The 25,340-nt window shown below is 43.1% G+C and overlaps 1 protein-coding gene across 1 annotated transcript in view; it reads left to right on the forward strand.

Annotated features, from left to right (window-relative positions):
- Positions 1–25,340, forward strand: part of LOC138285504 (pericentrin-like) — a 542,361-nt gene that overhangs the window by 215,578 nt on the left and 301,443 nt on the right. Inside the window, exons 12-15 of the mRNA XM_069225495.1 lie at positions 135–305; positions 1,788–2,906; positions 8,789–9,340; positions 10,391–10,493. Of these exons, the coding sequence (XP_069081596.1) occupies positions 135–305; positions 1,788–2,906; positions 8,789–9,340; positions 10,391–10,493 (1,945 nt within the window). The remainder of the gene's footprint in view (positions 1–134; positions 306–1,787; positions 2,907–8,788; positions 9,341–10,390; positions 10,494–25,340) is intronic.

A 25,340-nucleotide genomic window follows, 5' to 3' on the forward strand; every position in this document is an offset into this window, starting at 1 on the left:
TGCCTGAGAGGGAAAGACAATACATCTGAAAGAGTATTACTGAAGGTAAGTAATTTGTCTGTTACCGCTAGCGTTGAATGTTCCCTGTCCTGAAAGGTGTGATGCCTTTCACCAAGATTGTTTTTATCCTGCAGGATGATCTCAGCAGCCTCCGTGGACGCTTGTGCTTGGATTCTGAGGGGAAGACATCACCCGTTCTGCAGTTCCCTCATCTTTTGCTTGAAGAAAAAAATCAAGAGATAGATCACCTGAATGAGCAGCTGCTCAGATTGCAGAATGAGCTGAAGCGTTCAGCTGACAAACAGGTAACGAACCATTACAAAATGTACACCATAAAATAGATCCATTGAAGTATCATTGCCCACTGGCTTATTTCTTGTGCCGTATTTGCTTTCATTTCTGTAGTAGGTGATTGGACTTACTATAACCATGAAAATTGAGATTATTAGTGTACCATTTCGTTCTTTTCTTGAAATGAACTTTACCTTTGAAGGTTGTCTACATTAGTCAATGGCTCCTACATATTTCTTATGGCCTTTTAGTTCAAATGTTTGACGCTAAAAAGTAACTGGTATTTTAGAATGTAAAAGTGCATCCATACCCCTTTCTGCTTGGAAAATTAATTTTCTGTCACTCCTCTTAACATGGGTGATGGGGGTATACAAATAATAAAGGGCAGTGCTTGTTTGCTTTATCAGTTTGTGCTAAAACGGTCTGGTTGTCTATTTTTTGCTTAATGTAAACTTATTGCAATCTAGTTTAATGTTTCAGTGCACAAATTACATTGCTGTCCCAAAATCTCTCAAAATGATAGATAATGTTTTTGAATTTGAAGATTTCGGTTGAATATTATCAATTTAGAGCATAAGTAGACATGCTAATTCTCAGAAACCGGCAGTCACGTAACCCATTTGGTAAACATTTAGCATTTGTCACATGGCATTCATGTGCCCCACTCGGCAACGTAGCTTAAAAATCGAATTTATTATTATTGACCCAGAGTACTCTAGATATGCTTTATCTGTGGTGTTTCCAAGAACTCCTATTCCCATTTTACTGTGGTACCTCTTTTTGTCAGGAGACTTCTAAGGCCTTTGTTCAGGCATTTTTGTAAACTAAGGCTTCCCCAATCGATATCAGGAGTAGGACTGTAATGACCGGAACCCCAAAGTATAGATATATGTTCTAAAAGCCAAGTTTCTCAGAACTTGGTACAGATGTCAAAATAAAATTGTTACTTTGTTTTTCACTCGCATTATAGGAAAGACGTTCAGCCAACAAAATGTGAGCATTCTTGTTATTAATTGAAAGTGGGCTCTGTTAAAATGGAAGTGGTCAGATAGCAATACCTTGTAATAAAATCACATCTGAATTAAAGCACCACTTGCATAGGTGAAAGCTAATGGGGCCTTCTTTATCACATATTTTTCATTAGTTTTGTGCTGTAGCCAAAGATGAGCTCCTAGATATGCCAATTACATATTTCACACATCAACATATGTTCATTTTACAGAATTCCAGTAACTGCAGAAACGGTATTCCACATTTCTAAAATTAGCATGCATTATTTTTTTCAGGATTCTTTAATTACGTATCCTACATTTGGTCTTTTACTTATTCAGATACTCTGGTATCGTCTCAGCAGCATCAGATGAGGATCCTGACCCTTTTTATAATATAATAGATTCTTCAGTTGTTAATGTGAAATGGCTAAGTCAAACTTCTAATGAAGGTTCTGTGGTCAAGAAACTTTCCTACAGGTTATTCCTTTTTTGTTTCTTCTCTAGGTTGTTGACCCAGAGAATGCTGAGATGGAGGACCTAAAATCATGCATCGAGCACCTTCGTGGGGACCAAGAACGATTACGCAGGGATAAGGATGAGGAGGTCGAACAGCTGCATGAAGTGATTGAGAAACTGCAGCAAGAGCTGGCACTTCTAGGTCCTATCCGTCATGAAGTCAGTGACAGTCAGGATCACCTCGATGAGCTGGGGCTTGGGACAGCAGAAAACCTTCAGGATGAGCTCAGAAAAGGGTCACAGAGGTCATCTGGAGACAGCCAGCAACAGGGAAAAGAGGTTTTGGAGTCTGCCCTGAAGGCATTGCAGGACGAGTTTGACCAAGTAAGCTCTTCTCGAGACACTCTGCGACTTGAGTTGGAAGAAAAGGATTCGCATTTCAGGACTAAGATGAACATTTTGGAGCAGAATCTTCAAAATGTGCAGATGTCAGCAAGTCAGCAGCTCCAGGAAATTGAATCTCTAAGGTTGAACTACAGTGCCCTTCATGAAGAATATGACCTCCTGAGGACACACTTGTCACAGAGGAATTCTGAGATAGACAACCTTACTTCTAGGATTCAGGAACTTGAGGACATGCTCAGGGAGAAAGAAGCCACTCTGATAGAGAGAGAGCTGCAACTGAAGACCTTGGAAGAGCAAAGGATATCTGAACTGACTGACTGTGAGTACATGACTGCTAAGGTGGCTGAGCTGCAGGCAGAGCTTTCAAAGAGAGAGATGCTCTTCAAGAGTGAGGCAGAGCAGTTTCAGACTCTCCGAATAGAGAGCACAAAGCAAGCTGTACTACTGGGAGACCTACATCAGAAAAACGAGAGCTACTGCAGGGAAATTGAGAGTCTTCAGGCTAATTCTGCTAAACTTCAAGCCCAAGTTCAGGAAAATGTGTTTGAACTGCAGACTCTGCGCTCTGCACAAAACGAGCTTTGGACCCTGCTGCCCAGCTACAAAGAAAAGGAAAATGGTCTTGCAGATGAGATAAGAGAGCTCCAACAAAAGCTAACTCAGCAGGGTTCGGAGGTTCTGACTCTTACAAAGAAACTGGAGGACTATGAAGCCACAGCCTCTCACCTAAAGTCTGAGGAACAGACCACTGAAACCATGGCGGTATGTACACTTTACTTTATTCCTTTTCATCATTTCAGGTCTAACTGTAGATCTTGGGATCCATGCATTGTGATAATATCTATGGTAGGAAAGAGCTAGTAATTTTACTCTTTATTGGCAGGAATACATTGTTCAAGAGTAACTGCGTTGTCTTAGACAAGCATCAGTTGATGAGCAGATATAACTCTCCTTCATGGTATACTGCCTGAATGTTAGCCAGAACATTCAATGCCTCTGTGTTTTTAAACTCTTTCACTAGTATTTGTGACTGTCATTTGGAACTTTTAAACATTTAAATCTACAGTATATTTCTAAATTGTCTTGTTTTGGCATTTCTGCATCTCCTTCAGTGTTGGCACATGTTGATACTTTTGGTGTAAAGACATCTCAGTTGCACTGTTTAGTATTTATATTTACGTTTTCTATGGAACATCTGCATTTCTGTAAGTGCAGATATGAAGGTTGTCTCAAGAATTATGTGCCAGTGGAGTAGTTGGTTAAACAGTCATCTAAATAGATTTTCCTCTATTCTAGCTACGACTGGGGTTACATTTTAAGAATTGTCTTTGATATGTTTAGGTTTAATGTGAACATTATTTTGTAAACACATTCCTTACCACATATTAGTGCGGTGGTAGGCATGCTCATTGGAGCACGTGTTCTCAGCTCTATTTGTCATATTAAGTTGCTTTTGGAACTGATGATTCCGGCACATTTACTGCTTTTTGGGGTTTGTTCCAGTTTTTTAGGATGCAGCTTTGACTGTCCCTTTCTGCTTCTGATTTTCAAAGTTCCATGCTCCGTTTGTCCAAAAATAAGAATGTTAAGGTCAAAAGCTTGCACAGCAGTGATCTTCAAATTAAACTTGGACAATTCTAACATTTGCCTACATAAGTTAGCTTTCTCAGCATCACTATTGGTGAGGCAGAGATAAGCTCAAAACATTCTTTTGGCTGCAGAAAAGTGTGCTTCAATACCAAATAATGAACAGATTATTTCTGTTAATGGACTTTGTTATTTTTTTTAAATAGTTATGTGCAAAACCGAACTTTTTTTGTTGACTAAAAATGGTTGCATATTTATGGATTGCAGACCAATGAAATACTGTTGATAGTGCTTGTCTTGTCAGATGTGCCATCCCAGTAGAATTGTGGTCATGAAAGGAATTTTGTTTTTGTTTCGCATATTTTGTCTACTTTAGAAAACTGTTTTTGTGCAGAGTAGACACTTTCTTTGCCAAACTATTTACATTCTTGTTTTGGGTCATAGAAGGAAATCACTTTCCAGAATATCCTGATTGAGCTCTAGGGAATAAAAGTATGTAATCAAAGTGAAGCATTTGTGGGGAATGAAAAACTGTCCTGCAGATTGTCGAAGAAGACCAAAAAGAACACATGAAGGATGAGCGCCAGGATGTGCTTCAAATTCAAAAACAAGGTGATGGATGGATAGATGGAATGCTTGAATTCATCTCAACTCTGGCAATCGCTTGGAGCAGCATCCCGTGCGAAACCGGTCCTAGGTTGCTTGTGCTCTGTTCAGAGAGGGCCTGACAGTCCCGGCTGAACTGTTCCCATAAGGAGCAGAGGGAAAAATGATTTGCATAAGGCTGGGTTCAAGCTGAGGTGGCATGGTGGACCAAAAAATGATGGATTGGGATGTGGGCCAAGCGATCACCAGTTGCTGAGATTAATTCAAGCATTCCATTCATGACCTTGTTTTTGCATTTGCCACCAGGATTTTCTGGCATATGTGTTCTGTCTTTCTAGGGATTTCTCAATGTCTAGGAGGTGTGATAGATGTGAAGTACGTTTTTGGCTTCAGTAACACTAGTGAGGGACCCATGTAAAATGTTACTATTGATAATGAGGGCCCGTTTAAGCGTTTGCTTTTGAAGTAAAGTTTGTATTACTCCTGGTCACTTTCTACTCGATGTGGCTTTAGTCAGTGATGATAAAAAGTAACAAAAAAAGATAGTTGAAAGATTTTTTACTGGAATAATATCATGAAATGTTTGTTTCAATGATGTGCAGGTGGTGTTTAGGTAAAATGAAAGACTTTTGACATGTGTGAGACATTTCTTGTGTTATGTAACACTCAACCTTCAGGCCTGATACATCAACTAATCATGCTTGAAGAAATCATTGTGATGTCCTTGGAGTGGGGAATCATGGACGACTAATTTGTAGACCCGAATCTGAAAGTAGAAGTGTTGCTGTGAAGTATGACGAGGAAAGCCCTTTCATCTATTGAAGAGGTGAAAAATTGTTTCAGGATTATTCTTTGGTTATTAAAGGAGAATATATAATAGAATGTGGAGGAAAATGATGCACGACTAAAGCCATTGGGATGTGAGAGGAGTGGCTAAACCTTTTTCTAGACAAAAAGGTCAAGTTGACCAGGATCGTGAGCCAGTTTTTTTTCTTTAGATTATGGTGGGATATTTGCGTTTAAGAGTACACATGGTGGCTGGCTATATTTCAGGTTGTTCTGCCAGTAAATACTACGGAGGCAAATGCAACTTAAATACATAATTAAGAAGCTGCAAGAGGAATATATCCATTTGTTTGGTCCATGTGCACTTTGATTAAAAAGACTTGTACAGTCAGCCATGTGGAATACATGATAAAAAGCTATAGTATCCCAACTGTGGGAAGGATTTATTTTAACTTGACCAGTGCATTGGTACACACCGAGAAAGGACAGACTGAAGGTGGAAAGGAGGGGTCAAAGGCAAAGTCCGAGTCCAAAACTTCTCTGTCCCTTGGTGAAAGGAAGCATGAGGTTGTATTTCACAGATTGACATGGTGTTTGTGATGGGTTTGACACTGTGGAAAAAATTGTTTTTTACAAGTTCTGGGTGCTAGAGAGGTTGATATTTTTTTTAACCTGCGTATGTGGAGGCAGATAGTTTGTAAAGTTTATGACTGGAAGTATATCGACATTACATGGATTGATCAGTCTCCGGAGTAGTGAATGTAGGGACTGGGCTGCTCTGTTTCTTTGGTGATTTCAAGTACTTTATGGTGGGGCCATCAATGTCTTTCTCTAAGTTAGTTTGTATTTTGGTGAATGTTACCAGTTTGAGTTCTTTTTGAGGGAATAACAGGGAAGGAAGAACAAGTGGGAAAACATTGGAAACTACTTGCACACTCTTTCTGAATGTCTTGGTTTCTTATTTGTGACTCCTGGTTTGGCAAACAGGAGGTTGGTTGGGCCAGCAGATCAGGGTAGAATAAGCTTCAGAGCTTTTCCACTGCAACGCAACTCAAGAAAAGAGGTTTTGGCATAGTATAGATGTATTTCCAGTCATAGTGAATGATAGGCGTGAAGATAGCCTATTTCTAATGTACAAGGCAGCTTTGGCTGAGGCTTGATCACAGTGGCTTGTGCCTATGTATAAAGTTCAGAACACCACCAGCTCTGAATTTGTTTTCCCTACGAATAATGGAGTTTGCAAAGGGAATATATTGTATGCTTGAGACTTGGTTATGATTTTTACACTGTAAATGGTAGGATTAAGACTGGTAGATACTGGTAAACTTCAGTTTTACTTAGATCATCTTAACATTGTTGCCTGACTGATAGACTAGAGTGATGACAGGCTAAAATGTGTCATGCCCTGTACTCAGTCCAGCTTTTATCTCAGATAGGCAGGTGGTAGATAGTATACGTTGTTTTAACTTCTGAAGTATGCTGCTTCTGGGGGATGCTGAAACGGATAATGTGGCTTCCAAAAACTGAAAGACTCCAATGCCCACCAGGTTTAATGAAACTACGTATAGGGGTCTGGATGCTTTCTCTGGACTTTACACCCCCATTCATACTAATGTTCATTTTATTTTTGACTCTGCTAGCTTTTCAAGAATGGGGGAATGGGGCTTCAAATTTGAGAGGCTGTGTGACATTCATCTCACGGATTGATGGACCCTAAAAAGTGAATAGCTGTTACTAGAGAACTTCCCCAGTTAGAAAAACTAAGGGCCAGATGTATCAAAGGGTTTTACCCATTCTGCGTCTATGGGAAAATGTGTTCATACATATGTCCCTAAGTTTCCAAGAGGGTGGTTCTGAGTTCAACTACCTGTAGGCTTTTGGATAGCTCAGATATATGTAGATGATGGGTGTTAAAGAAAATGTATTTTCAGGTCATTCCGGTGTGAAAAAATATAACAAACAACCTGTTCTCTGCAGGTGATATGTATTCCCTGTTAATTTCAAGCAGTTAAATTCTGGGCTCTGCTGCGGAGATTTCAGAAACACAGGGACATGTTTACATATCCGGTGGCAGAACGTAGTATATATGGTTTACACATATGGTCAGTCTTCTGCTCCTCAAATAACCTGTGATCAGTCTGTTGGAAGCTATGGGCATGCCACTGATTCTAAAGGGGTAGAGTTGAGCACACACCTACTGGTGGAGGTTAGGCAGTGGTGGGATTCTGGCAAGTGAAGAATGTCGCAGGTTGTTTCATGTTAACATTTGGTTGGTAAGAATTTGGTATGTGCTGCATACATGAATACTGTGCTGTCACAGATTTGGGGGAACACTCTGAAGTTTGTGATGTGACTCAGACAGACACATGGTTTATTAGGATTATGGAGCTAGTTGATCTTGAACTCTTTACCTTGAGTGGGTCACACATTTCACTACTCCACAAGTTGCCTTGCAAGTGATTTTTTTTATTTATTTTTTTATTTTTTTTGTGATGTCCACTGCGTGGTTACTCTTTAAATTTAGGAGGACCAATGTTGTTTATTTTCATACATTTTGAACTTTAAAGTTTTCAGTGTATAACATTATACAGGGTGAGGAGTTTGGGGTATGAGAGGGGTCTGACTATTGAACAAGATTTTTTTTTTACCTAATAATGAATGGTATGTAGCGGATATATTCAATAATGTTAACAGAAAAAGGGACTTGGAGAGTTCCAGAACTATATATATGTTTCCACTCAGATGGCATCATAGAGGCACACAGACCTTTGTGATGACACTTGTATCAGCGAATAGCTGCCCAGTATCTTGGACGCAGTAGGACCTTTGTGATGACACCTGTAGTATAACTACAAGCACCTTGAGGTTCAGGACCTTGACAGCAGAATGTCTCCTGGTATTCCCCTGGTCTGATACATTTGGTTCTAGATTCTTTAAATTTGAGAGGCACTGCGAGTTTTAAGGTGAGGTGTTGAAATAGCAAAAAAACGTTTTCAAGTGTTTTTTGTGAAGCGTATTCTATAAATGTCCTCAACTCAGTAGAGCGAAAGCTAAGTAAAACCATTTCTTAAGCTGTTGTGGCATCCTGTTGAAATTGTGTATTCCCACTCCTTGGACATGCTAAGTGCCTTTTATTTAAAAATTCATTCATGTTGCTCCTTTGTATTTTCATGTATATTACAAATGTGTAGTCCTTAGCACATCTGGCCTCTTGATATGTTGGAAATCAGGTTAGAAAGTAGCTAATGTTAGATCTAGTTTCCACCTGATATTTTGGTTTCATGGAGGCCTCAAGTAAATTAGTGAATTTAGATTTGGCCACTGTATAAGCGAGAGTTGGTTTAAAAACCCTGAGTACATTTTCAATGTTTAATCCTAATGATGGGTCTAAAAAGTCTTAAATGATGAATTAGGACCAAGCCCCAGGGTAGATTTGAGGAGGAAAAGTTACTCTTTTATGCAAAACCTACTTTAAATATTGAACGAAATTGTGGTTTTTAGGAGTAGAATGAGTAGAGTATGTTTACATTCTCCTGTTTGGTAGTGGATATTGCCCAGATGTCCAGGATAAATCTTATACGGTAAGTGTGCCAAACTGCATGTCCTTTATTACATTTTTATTTTATTTATAAACTAAGTTACTGAGCTGTTGTCTTTTGTTGTAGGACAAGCAGGCTGCTGTGACTGACTTGCTAACTCACATCGAGAACCTGAAGACTCAGATTAAACATCTGCAAGAGACATTGCTTAAGCAGGAGTCTGAGATCGCTAATAGAGATGAAGAACTCTCCCACCTGAGACAAGAAATCCAGACCCTGCAGGAGCGCAGAGAATTGCCAAAAGGCAGTTTTGATAGCTTTTTCCATAAAGGTGATACCTCTATAGATGAGCGTAAAGACTATACAGCCACCTTAATTGATATGAGTTCATGGGACTCTCCAGAAGTGGTCAGGAAGCAGGAATCAAGTATTGAACACCATCATAGCCTCCACAGAGCCACTCCCTTTTCTGAGATTAGTGCAGTCCACAGCACGGACATGGAAATGACGTTGGCTAAATCTGCTGTTCACAGAGATGCGTCAGAACTTGAGGCATACCAAAGCTTCTTCATCAATGGAGATGAATCTTCCAAAGGAGACCTAGATTTCAGAACACCAACTTTCTCCATAAGTAGCTACTCTGCTACCGAGTCCCCTACAGGGGAGAACAACAATCTTGTGAGTATATCTTTCAGAGGGAAAATTATAGTTCTAGGAAGCATTTAACAATGGATAACATCTTTTCTTTGTGTTTTCTTTCTGTGGTGGTGGGGGGGGGGGGGAACGACAACTCAAGAGTGGAGTTGGGGGTCCTTTAAAGATTAGACGAGGACCACAAATTTGATTCTACAACATACACATTTGACAGACTGTCTTTGAATGAGAACATAGTTAAGCTTTTTCTCTCTTTTTATATTTCTTTATATTTTGCATCCTGTTGCTTCATGCATCGGCTTAGTGGCACCAGCTAAGGCTTGCAAACAGTTTTAGCAAAGATCAGATTCTTCTATGTTTGATGTGACCAGTGCTCATTAATGTTAATTCTAAGAAATATAGCTTAATGGCACACTTTGGTGACCACAGGGGTTGCTCCTGTGAGTGTATTAGTGCTATGGAAAACTTATATTACAACTTGTGGACTGTTACACAGTACGTTTAAAATGCACATTATTGGCATTATCAGTCATCTATCACAACCTTAAAACAAAGTAATAAACACATTGGCTTAACAGAATTTGCTAAGAGGCAGATGTTCCTAGAGGCACCAAGATATGACTCAAAGTGCTGATCCACCTGTGTGGTATTAATTTCAAAATTTCAACCAGGTCTGTGGCCTCCCTCCTTTTGATCACCCAACTTGGCTCTGAAGAGTTAAACACTGTCAGTTGTTGGCCCGTTTTAATTTACCCTCAATCTGTATTAATGCTTCATGTAACTAAGGCAGCTCATTGCTCCATTTTCAGATGTTATCTGGTACATGAGGTGTTACTGCTTATGAGGCATCATTGCCATTGACAGGTAACTTAGTAGAAGTTTGCCAAATTAAACAAAGTGCATTGTAGGTGGTGCTTGCAGTTAAATGTGCTGTGTGTTTGCATTGAGAAATACTTGATGACAACCCAAATCACCTACTTTGCTTGCAGTTAGTCAAAAATAGGTTTCTATTATGTATTTTGCTTAGTGTTTGTCTTTGTTTTATTCTAATTCTTGATTTTTCATTTGAAATAGGCAGGTGATGATGCAGCTTTCAGCTTCACTCCATCTGAGTCCCAAGAGGATCTAAGGTCTTTATCATCTATCCCAGAAGCTGTGCTCGACCAACATAGCAGCAGTGAGTGTCAAGACTTCAAAGATCAACTGTGACCAGGAAATAGCAGCATAGGCCCGTCTCAAGCAACCCAAAGATATACAAGCTTCACTTGGTGATCTTTTGATTGGAAATGTAGTGGGCCTGTTGTGCCAAGTGTGCCAACACCTAATGTTTCAGTTATTATGCAGAAGCTATTGCTTTCTAAATTATGAAATCAGTGCACTTACTGAAGTGAGTGCTCTGAGACATGCATGGTGACCACCCTAACCTGTGTTTGAGTAATGAGCTTCTTTTATGCAGTGGAAACTCTTGTGTAACAGCTAAGTGAAGCTGATATCTGATGTGTGCCAGAAGGAAAAATATTTGGTGTACAATATCAGCAAAATTGTTGCATTATGTTTAGAAATATTTAGAGAGGGTGTGTGATAATGTAATGCAACAGTGGTGCCACATATTTCTGATAGACTTCTAATCAGATTCATGACCTTTTGAGTATTCCCTAGGCATCAGACAGGATTCAGCAACTTTGTTGTACCTCTGTGTGCTGGTAGGTGGTGCCGTGCAGCTCTGCACGGAAGCTGTTCTGCTCAGGAAACCATGTGCGGGACCCATATAGGCACCCCTACTGCATGCTGATGTCTGTTCCTTTTGTCTGCAGCACCAGATGCAGATCCAGATTGACCTCTCATCTCTTTGAGACAATTTACCTCAAAGATTCTTTGTGCAAGGGAAATGTCACTGCCTGAAAAGACATGTTTCGAATAGACTTCTAGCTGCATATTCTTTACCTCTGAAAATTCCTAAGGTATCAGACTAGATCCAGAAAATAAATCTTGAGCAGTACCTCTGCATGCCTGTAGGGGTGGCGATTGGCTGCTTGTGTCGTCCACGTTGGAAGTGACGTGCTCAGTATGTGCCACCTTAGCACGCAGACATCAGTTTTTTCTTTCTGCACTATCAGCGCAATCCAGAACAGCTGCCTTAGTCACTTTTTGACTGTCTTTGACTTTTTGTCTAATTTAGTTTTATCATTTGTTTCCAGTGTGCCTTAGGGATGGCTCCTAAGAAGCCTGTGAGTTTCAAGTCTTGTGGAGCCTGTCACAGGCAAATGTCTGTGACGGACACCTGCTTAGTTGGCTTGTGGTGCATGGAGCTGGACCACAACTCCAAGGCCTGCTCTGACTCCTTCCCCTGCGAAGCCTGAGTCTGGGTCCTGTCCTTCCCTCCCCAAATTTCCCAGAGCCTGAGCATCCCCCATCTTACAGAGTTCTGAGACCATGCACCTCATCTTTGGGCAAGCCAACCCCTCTGGGGGTGCCTTTGGGCACCACAGGTTCAGACAGTACTCCAACTAAATTTTTGCTGAAGGTTTTACCCTTGGCACCAGTCGGGCCTGTTGGCTCATGTCCTGTCTGCCCTAGATCTTGGAGACTGGATAGTAGCATTGGTCTTGCAGGACACACATTTCCACATCCCTGTCTTGGCGGACCACAGACTTTACCTGTGGTTCATGGTAGTCCACAAGCATTTTCAGTTCACAGTGCTCCTCTTTGGCCTTACCAGCGCCCCTTAGTTGTTTATGAAAGTGATGACAGTGGTTGCAGCCCATCTGCAGAGTTCAGGGGTTCTAGTCTTCCCCATAACTCGACGACTGGTTGTTGAAAGCCACTCGCCCCAGATTGTGGCGGACCTCCTGCATTCTCAGGACTGCGCTGTCAACAAGCCAAATTAACAATTGACTACCTCTCAGACACTCCCATTCTGGACACTGTGCAGTTCTGTGTGTGTCCTCCAGATCACTGGGTCAAGGATATACAGGTTAAGATTCTGATGTTTCAGCCTTCATCCTGGATTTTGGTGAGACGGACTCTGAGACTGCTGGTCTCCTGCATCCTGCTGGTAAAACATGCCCGCTGGCATATGCAGGCACTGATGTGGACCTGATGGACCAGCGGGCGCAGCATCACGGGAATCTCTCTGAAGTGGTCCAGATATGAGTGAACTGCAGAAGACCTGCAGTGGGGGCTCACAAACCACAAATTGATCAGCTGCATACCACCTTTTCTTTCTTTCTCTCTCTCTCGCTCTCTCTCCTCCTCCTCGCCTCCCCCTCCCTACCCCTCCCTCCCCCTCCCTCATCCTCCTCCCCCTTACATGGTCATTGTCATGTGGTACTGCAGCCAGCTGTGTGGCATGGGGTCTGTTCCAGGACATTTCTCTGGTTGTGCAACTTATGTCGGAATCTATGAATGCCAGGGTTGACAAACTCAACAATTGATGTTTTGCAGATCACCCAGAGGTAGTGTAAGGTCTCTTCCGCAACTGGTGAGAATCTTGGTTTGATATATTCACCATCACAAGAACGTTCAGTGTCAGCACTTCTGCATGTTTGAGGTTCCAAGGCCGCTTTCACTTGGAGACGTATTTAGTCTCTAGTGGGGATCAGGACTCCTGTATTTCTTCCCACCTATACCACTTCTGTCCCACATTCTGAGGAAGATCAGAGCAGGCCAGGTGTAGGAAAATGGACTTCTCTTTTCAGCTGTCCCCACCCTTTCTGTGCACTGAAGTCTTATAACCAGGCTCCAGTGCCAGGGTTCTTTCCCCTAAAAACAAAATACTCAATTGTGTACAGTTGGCACACTCTTTAGCACCCCTTAAGTCCCTACTAATGGTGCTCCTGACACCTATGGCATAGGTACCAAACAAAGGTCCGAAAGGGCTGCAGTATGTATTACTCTACCCTAAGAGACACCCATATATATTTACATGCAGACTGCCATCGCCGAATGCATGAAATAGTGCAAACTATTGTGAAAACACAATGTTGAACACATGCTGTGTGCAGTGCCCAAATACATTGCATGTCTTATATATGTCACCCATAAAGCAGACCTTAAGAGCCCTAAGGCAGTGTGTATTGTAATACATGTGAGGGCATACCTGCATGAGCAGATATGCTGTGTTGCTTTACTCTTCAGAATATCAAAACTATGCTTTACATTGTGCCTTAAAATATCCTGAAGTGCAATCACTCTCAGACACCTTAGTGGGTAAAATAATCAAGTTTATTTAAGGGGCAAGTTCTCATATGGCAAAGCTAACCACACTAATATATATCCATATATATATCAAGAGAATAACATGAGAATAATGGTGAGAATATAAGCACTCTGTGAATCACTGCAAGAGTAAGTGCATATAATACACGCACACACAATATACTTCAATGCTTAATAGCATGAAAATGACTGCAAGAATAAGTGCATATTACGCGCGCACACACAATATACTTCAATGCTCAATAGCATGAAAATGACTGCAAGAATAAGTGCATATTACGCACGCACACACAATATACTTAATAAATTGAAAAGCTTCACCGAAAAGAGCATCTGCATCCCTCCGCCGTACACAAAGCCGGGGAACCCAAATCGGCTGGCACAGGGAGCCTCTTTCGGGACAATCAGTCCTCCTGGCGTTGTGTCCAACCCAGAAGAGAGTTCCTAAACCAGTTCATCCAGGCCCCCAACCTTTATAGTATTTACTAACGCCCAGGAGTCTTTTCTAGAAAAAGACCCCCTCCTTTACAAATTGTGCAATCGGCGGTACCTTGTTCACCCTTCGAGACGTCTCCTCGGAACGGGCCAAGTTCCCAGAAGAGGGCTCCAAGGTGAAGCTTGCATTCCTCCTTGTGTACAGGCACATCCCCCTGTTGTTCTAACTGATAGCTTGTGGAATGTAAATAGCGCCCTTCGTATCAGGCAGATGGAGCGAAGTTGAGCAGAAAAACACCCCACCCTTCAGCTTGCCGAAGCTTGTGGAAAAACACAGAACAGTGCCTTACGCACCGAACCAGACTCGACAAAATGGAGTCGTGAACCAAAATGGAAGCGAAGGCCAATGGAAGCAGAGGCCAGTGGTCCACACCCTGCACCATTGTTTATCTTGCACGTAGTGCATGTAGCACTACATTTCCACCCTTGGACCATTTGGCCAACTTACAACTAAGTATATCCTATAAGCTGAAATGGCAAGGCTCTTGGGCGACACTGAGATAGAAGGTTAGGCATACACTGAATACAACAACATAACGAAATTAAAAGAACTGTTATGATAATTATTACACCAAAGATATAACGCAGTTGGCCTAAATTAGGCAGCCATCCAAAAGCCCAATCCCACCACCCCTTGTCAACATCCTGCTGCACCCCCTTCACTAACTTATGCAGGGCCTTTATATGGGAGTTGATTGATATGGAGTGGTCGGATAAATTGAAGCAACACAACCCTTCAAAATCACTGCAGCCATGGTTGTGTTTAAGCAGTAAATAATCAATAGCAGCGCCATTCTGCAAAGCAGCTCTTCTAATTCCCTGTACATCTAATAACAGCTCAGCTAAGGCAGCTGATGTATAGTTAATATTCTTAACTACTAAACATGCAAGTTTATTAATAACTCTGGTATTATATACTGCAAGTCCTGGCACCCCTACGATAGAACCAGCTAAACTAACATATTCTGTTTTGGAAAGCAATGAAATTTCAGAATCACAGTCCGTAGGTAATTGAATAGTGTCTCTAGTATAGCGAGGGTGTAGAGCAGTATCCATAGGAAACATGAGAAAGCCTAAGCATGACCAGGCACAAGGCCCTCCAGTTAGATTGGCTGGAATATAAGTAAAAGAAAGGTTACCACAAGAAAAGAGCCAACCTTTAGGCAACTTAACATTTTGAATGTGGCTGGCAGCAGGCACCACATGCTGGCAAAACATCGAATTATTTACATTCAAACAGGTCAGGTCATTCCGTGAGTGGCACAACGTCCGTTGTGCAGCAGTTAAGTTTTTGTCTCTTTTCTCCAATTTGAGCTGAGCACATTTACCTATTTTCATAGGATCACAGGTCAATGAATAGCACACATCCCCATTTGAGATGTTAAACGTGAGTATAGATGTCCTGTTCCTCCACAACCGCCTGCCCACCACCGGGCAATGACGGCAGTACTCATAGAGTGACAGATGGGAGCGAACGTCACTCACATCCACCATTTCATCCTGATTTGTATTGTTAAAGATGTGCAATAATATAGCAGCAGGAGTGGGCACTGCCACTAGACAAGTGGTAATCAGATCTTGGACGCTTTGCATGTTACTCATACAGAAGTGAGATATATTCAGCACTTCCTGCGCTAGATGAATCCAAACATTGTTCGGTTCATGCAGCAGCGTCTGCATCTGCGGCTGACGGTTGAATTTTTGGGCTTTGAGCCCCTCCCGCTCCCCGGTGGAGTCTCCCGAACGGGCTCCATACACCACACTCCTGGCACGGGCACTCCACAGGATGATCTGAAAAGGACAAAACACGTATTATCATTCTCGCAAATAGCATTTGTCAGCGGGAACATGTTCCCATTTGTCTTGACCAGGTCGCATAACTACCAGGACATTGTCTGGTCCAGTGGCGATGACATCAGCGGGTTGAGGAGGGTTATTTGGGGATTCAATCCACACTTTGGCCCCTGCGTTCTTGTCAGTGGATCCGAACCCTCCTTTGCCTCTTACAGTGAGAAGAGCTGGGGCGCTCCCCCTTCTTAACAACACCTCCATAAACCGGCATGATGACAATTTGGGCAACGCGATCACCAGGTTGCACCACTAGGTCTGCGTCACCACTGTTCAAGAGAATGACTTTTAACTCGCCTTGGTAGTCTGCATCTATCACGCCTCCTAAAACTTGGATGCCTCTCAGGGCAAGCCCAGATCGAGGGGCGATCAGACCGTAATGCTCAGGGGGAATCTGAATTCCCACCCCAGTTTCAATCAGTGTGATGTCTCTAGGCTTCAATCGATGCATATGTAAAGCATGCAAGTCAAGTCCTGCAGATTCTGGTGTAGCTCGATATGGGGCCAAAGCTCCTGGAGCTGTTTCCCAATACACAATGGTATTGCTCGTTGTAAACGGATTAATCTGTAAAGCAGGTGTGAGCATTCTCATGAGAGGTGTCTCGGCATTTGTAAGGGGTCGGTTGTTCAAAATTTGCATAGCATCGTACAAATTATCCCTCCACCCCTTCAGTGTCCCATCAGACAGTTTACGCAATTGTTCTTTCAACAACCCATTCATTCTCTCAGTCAGTCCCGCTGCTTGTGGGTAGTAAGGTATGTGAAAAATCCACTCAATATTGTGCTGTGCACAATAGTCCTGCACTAGTCTGCCCTTGAAGTGGCTGGCGTTATCACTTTGAATCTGGAGTGGCACCCCATAGTACAGATTCAATAGATCTAATGTTTTCAGGGTGCTCTGCTGAGTTGCGCGCTTGCAGGGAAAGGCTATGAGATAACCAGAGTAAGTGTCTACCACGGTGCAGGCATACTGACACCCTCTGCTCACTGGCATTGGTCCAATGTAATCAATCTGCCAAATCTGTCCTGGCAATTTACCTCTGCCTAGCTGGCCTCTCACCACCTGTGGGACCGGTCTGTGCTGTGCATGCTGACAAATAGGACATTCAATGATTGCTGTTTTAATCAAATCTAGGGGAAGATGCATCCCTCTAATCTCGGCCCACCTGTGAGTAGCCTTTTCTCCAAGATGTCCGCATTTCTGGTGTGCCCATTTAGCCATTCCCACCAAATCAGAATTCTGCGCCTCCACTTCAGCCTCTTGAATCTTGGCTCGATCGTCTGCAAGACAATTGAACCATCGGTCTAATGAATCAGTTGGACAGTGAGCGTCCACATGATAGACAGTCACGGTGCTTTGAGGTAACATTTCCCAGATCTCCTGCCATAACTCCTTCCCCCATACCTCTTTGTTATGGATTTTGTACTGATGTGCATGCCACGTGGGAAGCCAAGTAGCTAACCCATTGGCGGTAGACCAGGAATCTGTATAAATGTGACATTTTCCGGGTAGCTCTTGTTTTAAAGCCTGATACACGGCATAAAGCTCTGCAAACTGGCTACTTCTTCCCTGTCCTGTAGTTGTCAAAAGCTTCTTTGTAACCGGATTATAGGACACTGCCTTCCAGTGCCTTTTCGCTCCAACATATTTTGCTGAGCCATCCGTGAACCACACATGTTTTTTGTCATCTTCAGACAAGTCTGCGAACGGCTGGCCCCACCCTACTGGGGATTCACACACTGAAGGTACATCATGCAACATTTCGGAATTCTCCACTGGAGCCTGCGCTACCTGCTCATGCAAAACGGCGGTTCCTTTTGGACCCGCTCGTGCCCTGTCCTGGACATACCATTTCCATTTTATAATGCTGGCTTCCTGCGCATGCCCAATTCTATGAGTTTTAGGGGAACTCATCACCCACTGCATGATGGGAATTTCAGGCCTTAAAATCACATTGTGTCCCAGTGTAATTTGCTCAGTATCAACCAGGGCCCAATAGCAGGCCAGCAGCTGCTTCTCAAAGGGAGTATATCGCTCTCCTGCCTCGGGTAACTTCTTTGTCCAAAATCCCAGGGGCACCCTCTTTCTTCCTTGTTTTTGCCATAAACTCCAATTAGCATACTGCCCCTGGACTGTCACATTCAACTCAATGTCTCCCTCTCGAATCGGCCACAAATCCAAAGCATGCTGAATGGCGTCTTTCGCCAATTCAAACGCGCGCTGCTCCTGCTCTCCCCATTCAAACGCATTTTTCTTTCGTGTAACTTTGTACAATGGGGCCAAAATCTGAGACAAATGGGGTATATGCTGTCTCCAATACCCGAATAGTCCAATAAAACTCTGGGCTTCCTTCCGATTTCGCGGCACTGCAAATTCCTTAATCTTTTGTTTCACTTTTGGCAACACTTCTCTGTGTCCCTGATTCCACTGAATGCCCAAAAATGTCACGCTCTGAGATGGTCCCTGCACTTTCTCGGGGTTAATCTCCCACCCTTTATTCTGCAAATGTTCCACCACCCTGTCTAGCTGAATCTGCACCTGTTCTTGTGTCTCTCCCTGCATCATCACGTCCTCTATATAGTGAGAAATTTGCACTCCAGGAACCACTGGTACTTCATCCAAATGCTCTGCCACCAGCCGGTGGCAGATAGTGGGGCTATGTAAATACTCCATGGGCAATCTACAGAAGGTGTACTGACGCCCCGCCCACTGGAATGCCAGCTGAGGCTGGCTCTCAGTAGCTATTGGTATCGTAAAGAACGCATTGGCAATGTCAATGGTGGCATACCAAGTCCCACTGTGTTTCTGTATGTTCTCAATCAAGGTAATGGTGTCTGGGACCGCTGCAGTCAGAGGAGGTGTATGTTTATTCAATTGGCGATAATCAATGCAAATCCTCCAACTGTTATCACTTTTACGAACAGGCCAGAGGGCATTATTCCACGCAGTGGTGATGGGAACTATTACCCCGGCCTCCAGTAAGTCATGTATAGTCTGGCTAATCTCCTCATGTCCTCCCGGTATTCTGTACTGTTTCATTTGAATCACCTTAGTAGCTTGGGGAAGTGTTACCGGAGGAATCTTCAACAGCCCCACCCTTGCGGCGGCTATTGATATAAATCTTTTGGAACCAAATTGATAACATCCATCTTCCAAATGTAGGGTCATCCCTTTCAAAATGTCAATTCCAATAATGTACTCGGGAATGGGCACAATCAAGACAGTGTATTCTCTCTTTGGAAGTGCCCCTATTTTCATGGGAACCACTATCTGCACTGCCGGAGTTTCTTTTCCGCCCAATCCCGTAATGGTGAAGTACTGTCCCCTGAATTTCCTTGGGTTGCCATGAATCAAAGAGGCCTCCGCTCCGGTGTCAACGAGGGCTCGAACTTTTTGAACATTTCCACGTTTCCAATAAATTTCTACTTTGACATGAGGTCTGTTATCTTTGCGTGCCCATCCCTGCACCGGAGTTTGACCTGTTTCCTAATCTATTTTCACTCTGCGCACATCAGAGTCTGCCCAAGTCAGATCTGGATACAGTTTGCGGTAAGTCTCAGGGAACTCCTCCTCCCTGTCTCTGCTTCGCAACCTCTCTGAGCTTACCAGCTCCCTCTCCCACTCTCTTCCTCGAGTTTTCCCAGAGCCTGTCAGTTCCCGGTCTCTCTCCCTGCTCCGGGTTCCCTCTGAGCTTCGGTGCTCTTCCTCCCAATCTCCATCATCTGGGGATCTCTCTCTCATGTGGGGCTCTCTCCCTCTCTCTCCCTTTTCACCCTCACGCTCCTCCCCTCCTGCCTCTCTCTGGTTCACCACTTTGTTATCCTTCTTGTTCCCTTTCCTGCTCCCCTCCTTTTTATCCAAACCGCGTTTGCGGTACATCTCCCACATGTCCTTGGTGGTTATCCCATCAATTTCATCCCTGGTCACCCCATCTCGCAGCAAGGCCTGAAACATGTCCCGCCTTGTCACCCTGTTATCAGTACGATTCTCAGACCGTGAATTCCTCTCTGGCTTAGCCCATTCTCCTAAATCACTTAACTAACGCACCGCTTCTACCACCTGAGACAATGGGTTTACCCGTCTGATTAATTAACAAAGTCATGATGACATGCTTATATGCAGGAGGAGCAGCCCTAATCAACCGGTTTCGCACAGACACATTTAAAATTCCATTCATCAAATCATGGGCATTACCCATAAAGATAGCTGTTTTCATCCCTTCTTCCTTCAATCTCTGTACTGCATCTCTCAAAGTATACCAAGGTTTATCATTAGGCGGCCAGTCTGACTCTGTCGGATACTTCTGAGCACACCCTTGCGCAGCTAACTCTAACAAATTGGTCATGGGACCATTCCCTGGATAAGTTCTAAACTCATTTTGGATAACCAGGTCTGTACTTAACATACAAAGCCTTGGGGCGTCGCCGTGATCCAATTGGACCCCCTGACCCCCAATATCGTGCACCCACACCATCCACGTAAGCAAGGTTTCCCCAGACCTCTGTCGAAATCTGTCTATCACATCACTTAGTTCTTGCTGTGTATAATCCTCCATGGCATCCAACATCACCCCTCCAGGGTTAGCTGGGCTATGCTGTAACTTTCACCGATATATGGGCTGCGCACGGACAACATTCTTGCGCTCTGTCTTTCCCTGACTAACATCTTGACAGTTATCACCCCCGGACTCATCTGAAAAATCAGATGTATCCCAGATGTTTCCATCCCAAAATTCAGGGTCAAAGGCTAATCCTGCCTGAGAGATAGCTAAATGCACCTTCTTTTTATTAACTTTCCCTCTTCGTTTCTTGTGTTTTTATTTGCGACTCTAACGGCCGTTCTCTCTGCAGCCACCTGGTACATTTCAAGCTTATCACTTAATAATTTATTTTGACAAGCTAGCATGGTAGAGGAATTTCGGGCTCCTACTAACTCCTTCTCCAGCTGCTCGTGGTCTTTTTGTAACTGTAAACATTTTTCATACAACTTTCGGTACGCAGAAAGCAAGATCCAGCCTCGCCTCCCCAACGCACAAATCTCCCTTCCCTTATCAATTGATACCTTTTGTAAACATGTAAGAACATCTTCAGGTTCTGCATTTGACATACACACATTCCAATTTTCACTCAAACCAGCACAACGTGACCATTCCTGAGCTAAAAGTTTATACGGGGCAGTTTCCCACCCCGGTATTTCTATGTCCGGATTTGCTACATGAGAACTTGCTTTTGAGTTCGCTTTGATCTTATTAAGCATTTTCCCTTTTTTTTTTTTTTCGAATCCTGCAAATGACTACGCCAATTTGTGTTGCCTTACTCTTCAGAATATCAAAACTATGCACTTCAGGATATTTTAAGGCACAATGTAAAGCAATCACTCTCAGACACCTTAGTGGGTAAAATAATCAAGTTTATTTAAGGGGCAAGTTCTCATATGGCAAAGCTAACCACACTAATATATATACATATATATATCAAGAGAATAACATAAGAATAATGGTGAGAATATAAGCACTCTGTGAATCACTGCAAGAGTAAGTGCATATAATACACGCACACAATATACTTCAATGCTTAATAGCATGAAAATGACTGCAAGAATAAGTGCATATTACGCGCGCACACACACTATACTTCAATGCTCAATAGCATGAAAATGACTGCAAGAATAAGTGCATATTACGCACGCACACACAATATACTTAATAAATTGAAAAGCTTCACCGAAAAGAGCGTCTGCATCCCTCCGCCGTACACAAAGCCGGGGAACCCAAATCGGCTGGCACAGGGAGCCTCTTTCGGGACAATCAGTCCTCCTGGCGTTGCGTCCAACCCAGAAGAGAGTTCCTAAACCAGTTCATCCAGGCCCCCAACCTTTATGGTATTTACTAACGCCCAGGAGTCTTTTCTAGAAAAAGACCCCCTCCTTTACAAATTGTGCAATCGGCAGTACCTTGTTCACCCTTCGAGACGTCTCCTCGGAACGGGCCAAGTTCCCAGAAGAGGGCTCCAAGGTGAAGCTTGCATTCCTCCTTGTGTACAGGCGCATCCCCCTGTTGTTCTAACTGATAGCTCGTGGAATGTAAATAGCGCCCTTCATATCAGGCAGATGGAGCGAAGTTGAGCAGAAAAACACCCCACCCTTCAGCTTGCCGAAGCTTGTGGAAAAACACAGAACAGTGCCTTACGCACCGAACCAGACTCGACAAAATGGAGTCGTGAACCAAAATGGAAGCGAAGGCCAATGGAAGCAGAGGCCAATGGTCCACACCCTGCACCATTGTTTATCTTGCACGTAGTGCATGTAGCACTACATATGCATGCCCCTATGGTGTTTAGTTCTGTTACTAGATATTGCAAGTGTACAGGGAAGCCGCCTTAAGGTATGTACTGGCCACTGGTTATTACGAGTTATCCAGCTACATAATGGCTTCACTGAAACCTATGGTGTTTGGTAGCAACCACCTCATCTTAATAAATCCTTACTGATGCCAGGATTGGGTTTATTATGACTTGGACCCAGATTGCACCTTTGAGGTGCCCTCTGAGCCTCACTGTCTTAATGTGTCACAAGTTGCATCAAGACAGCGACCTCTCTCTCCACCCATCCAAGCCTTCTGCCTTTCTCTAGCATGATATTCTAATCATTCAAGCCATCCACACCTCATCTGCGAAAGTACTGAAGTGCTTTTGTCTCTGCTAGAGTTCTGAATGGTAAATGTATCTTCATGCACATCCATAATATACAAATACTGTTTTGCTTCACTTTAGGTCTCGTTTAAGACTGGGTCATTAAGATGTTCACAATGATATTATTCCACCATGGTTTGTCTGTTATTGAGTCCCCAACAAGTTTTCAACTTGGACCTGCACTGAGAAGCCCCAACCTCTTACACTGAGCCTTTAGTATTTCATCAAACCCACGCCAAAGTTATTGTTAAATATGGTTCACTCGGGTAGACCCACAAAAAACGTTACCATAAGGCTCATACTGATATGTTTTCAGAACTTTTAATCATGAAATTAACCCTGATTCGTATTTGCCACATAGAAATATGCAAAGGCAGTCAGATTTATTTTAGAAGTGGAAGTTAGCAGCCCACATTTTGTAGCGTTAATATTTGGATGCTGATGGCCAAAATGTTTGTAAGTAGAATATCTTTACTAATGACCTTTTTTAAATGACGCCGTCTCCTCTAGAAAAGTCTCATATTAAAAGAAATGACTGAGTTCTACAGCTTAGTTTAATTCTTTTTTCAGGAGTACCATCACTGATGTTCTACTTAAAGAATTTGTCTCCTTTGGTAGGCCAAATGCAGTGCTGTCCGATACACCTCTAGTTATCAGATATGGAGGGGCATTGCTGATGGCGGGCATAAGACTATATGTGACCATATGGATGTGGCAGATCAGGGCATGGCAATTTCTGCTCATCTGCAAGGACATTTGTGGCTATGCTATTACTTGCTTACAAAGTAGGTGTAAGGCAGATATTAGATTGAATTTAAAAACCGTATTCACATAATTAATAGTTTTTTGTATTTTTTTATTTTGGTAAATGTTAGTGGGGAAGTATTTCGCTCATGACAGGGAATGTTGTTCCCCATGGATCTTTTTCTTTCCCCGCTTCTAAACAGTATAAAACACTTCATTGGCTGTAAAGAATCTCCTAGGCTTAGGATGCCTGTGTTGAGATGATCCTTTTTGTCCATGTTTTAGATGTATTTCAAATCTGGCTCTACAACAGACCCCATGGACAGAGTCTAATTCATCTTTCACTCAAGTATATCAGATTCATCCTTGATACAGACAGAAGGGCACATCAGCAAGTCTGCTTTGTACCAGATCTCTCTGTTAAAAAAAGAAAAAAAGTAAACCGTAATTCCCAGCAAGGAACTTTAGTACAGCTGCCCACGTGTTGTTAATCTCTGAATTGTGACAATGTCATGCCCAACCCCCACTGCCTCTTACGGCCATCCTACACTCCAAAGCACACTTCATCAAAGACCTGAAGAAATAATACCACTTTGTCTACATGTTTATGTAGCACTATTGACTACACTTGCCACCTTGTACAGTCTTCAAAAGCAGCTGCATTTTCTACAAAGCCATCACAAATGGCACTCTGGCTGGCCTGGCAGACAAACTTCTTATTTACCATGCTGTCAACCCCTGAAACCAATAGCTTGTTTCAAAGAGGCTATTCTTCTGATTTTCCAGGTTCTACTCACTCCTCCTGGGCCTGCCTTTGTTCCTCACCGAGCCTCAGTGCCCCCCAGTTGGACCTGAGCGCGCAGGCCACACCCTTAAACTGTGTCCCGTTCCCTGACTACATTGACACATTTCCAGACTTCATTACAGCTACCGTGTCCTCACCATATCCTTTATTGCCTGTGCTTACTTTGCCAATGCCTGATCAAATCACAGCCCCAGTTTTCGGACCCCAAACAGATGTTTGCCCGCACCTGGGCTACAAAATAAAAAAAGGGCAACCAGTGGTGATGCAGCCAGTCCATCTATCTTGGCCTTGGATCTATAACATTGTCTGATCCTCGTGCATCCTCCACGTTCCATATTTCAAATGACCCACATGGACAATGCAATGGAACCTAACGTTTCATTGGGTATCAGAACTGTTGCTCTCTCTCTTCTGGCTTGTCCAGCCCTTGCATGAGGAAACTCAGGACCACCTCCTGTTTTTTTTAGTCAACAAGCCAAAGTCCTTCCTGAGCCCAACACAAAGTTTTCCCTTATAAGGGCTATTCCTTGACACAGTAGTAGCCCTTTGCACAGTAGTTGTCAAGGCTTTAAACCCCCACAGCATGTCTGGGACACTTTAGGGTATGATCCTTACGTTTCTGGCTTAGTCCTCCACCTTGATGAGGTTGGGTCTGTAGCTTGTTGGGCTCCTATCCCCACGCATTCTCCAGCTCCCTTAAGCCTGATATCCTCCTATGCAGCCACTGCAGTAAAATTCTATGTTTACTTAGGCCCAGGACAATTGCTACTTCTCGGACTCTTTATTTTTTTTATATATATATATATATATATATATATATATATATATATATATGTTCGATGGCATGTGTAGCTGCAGATACACATGCTGTGCACATCCCGCCATCTGGTGTTGGGCTCGGAGTGTTACAAGTTGTTTTTCTTCGAAGAAGTCTTTTTTCGAGTCACAAGACCGAGGGACTCCTCCCATTTCGACTCCATTGCGCATGGGCGTCGACTCCATCTTAGATTTTTTTTTTTCCGCCATCGGGTTCGGACGTGTTCCTTTTCGCTCCGTGTTTTGGGTCGGAAAGTTAATTAGAATCTCGGAAAAATCGTCAGTATTGTTTGCGTTCGGTATCGGGTTAGTTACAACAGATCGACACCGAATTAAGAAGAGCTCCGGTGGCCCTTCGGGGTGTTTTTTCCATCCCCGTCGGGGCCTGGTCGGCCCGGCCACGTGTCT

Source organism: Pleurodeles waltl, chromosome 3_1 (genome assembly GCF_031143425.1).
Source record: "Pleurodeles waltl isolate 20211129_DDA chromosome 3_1, aPleWal1.hap1.20221129, whole genome shotgun sequence".
NCBI lineage: Eukaryota > Metazoa > Chordata > Amphibia > Caudata > Salamandridae > Pleurodeles > Pleurodeles waltl.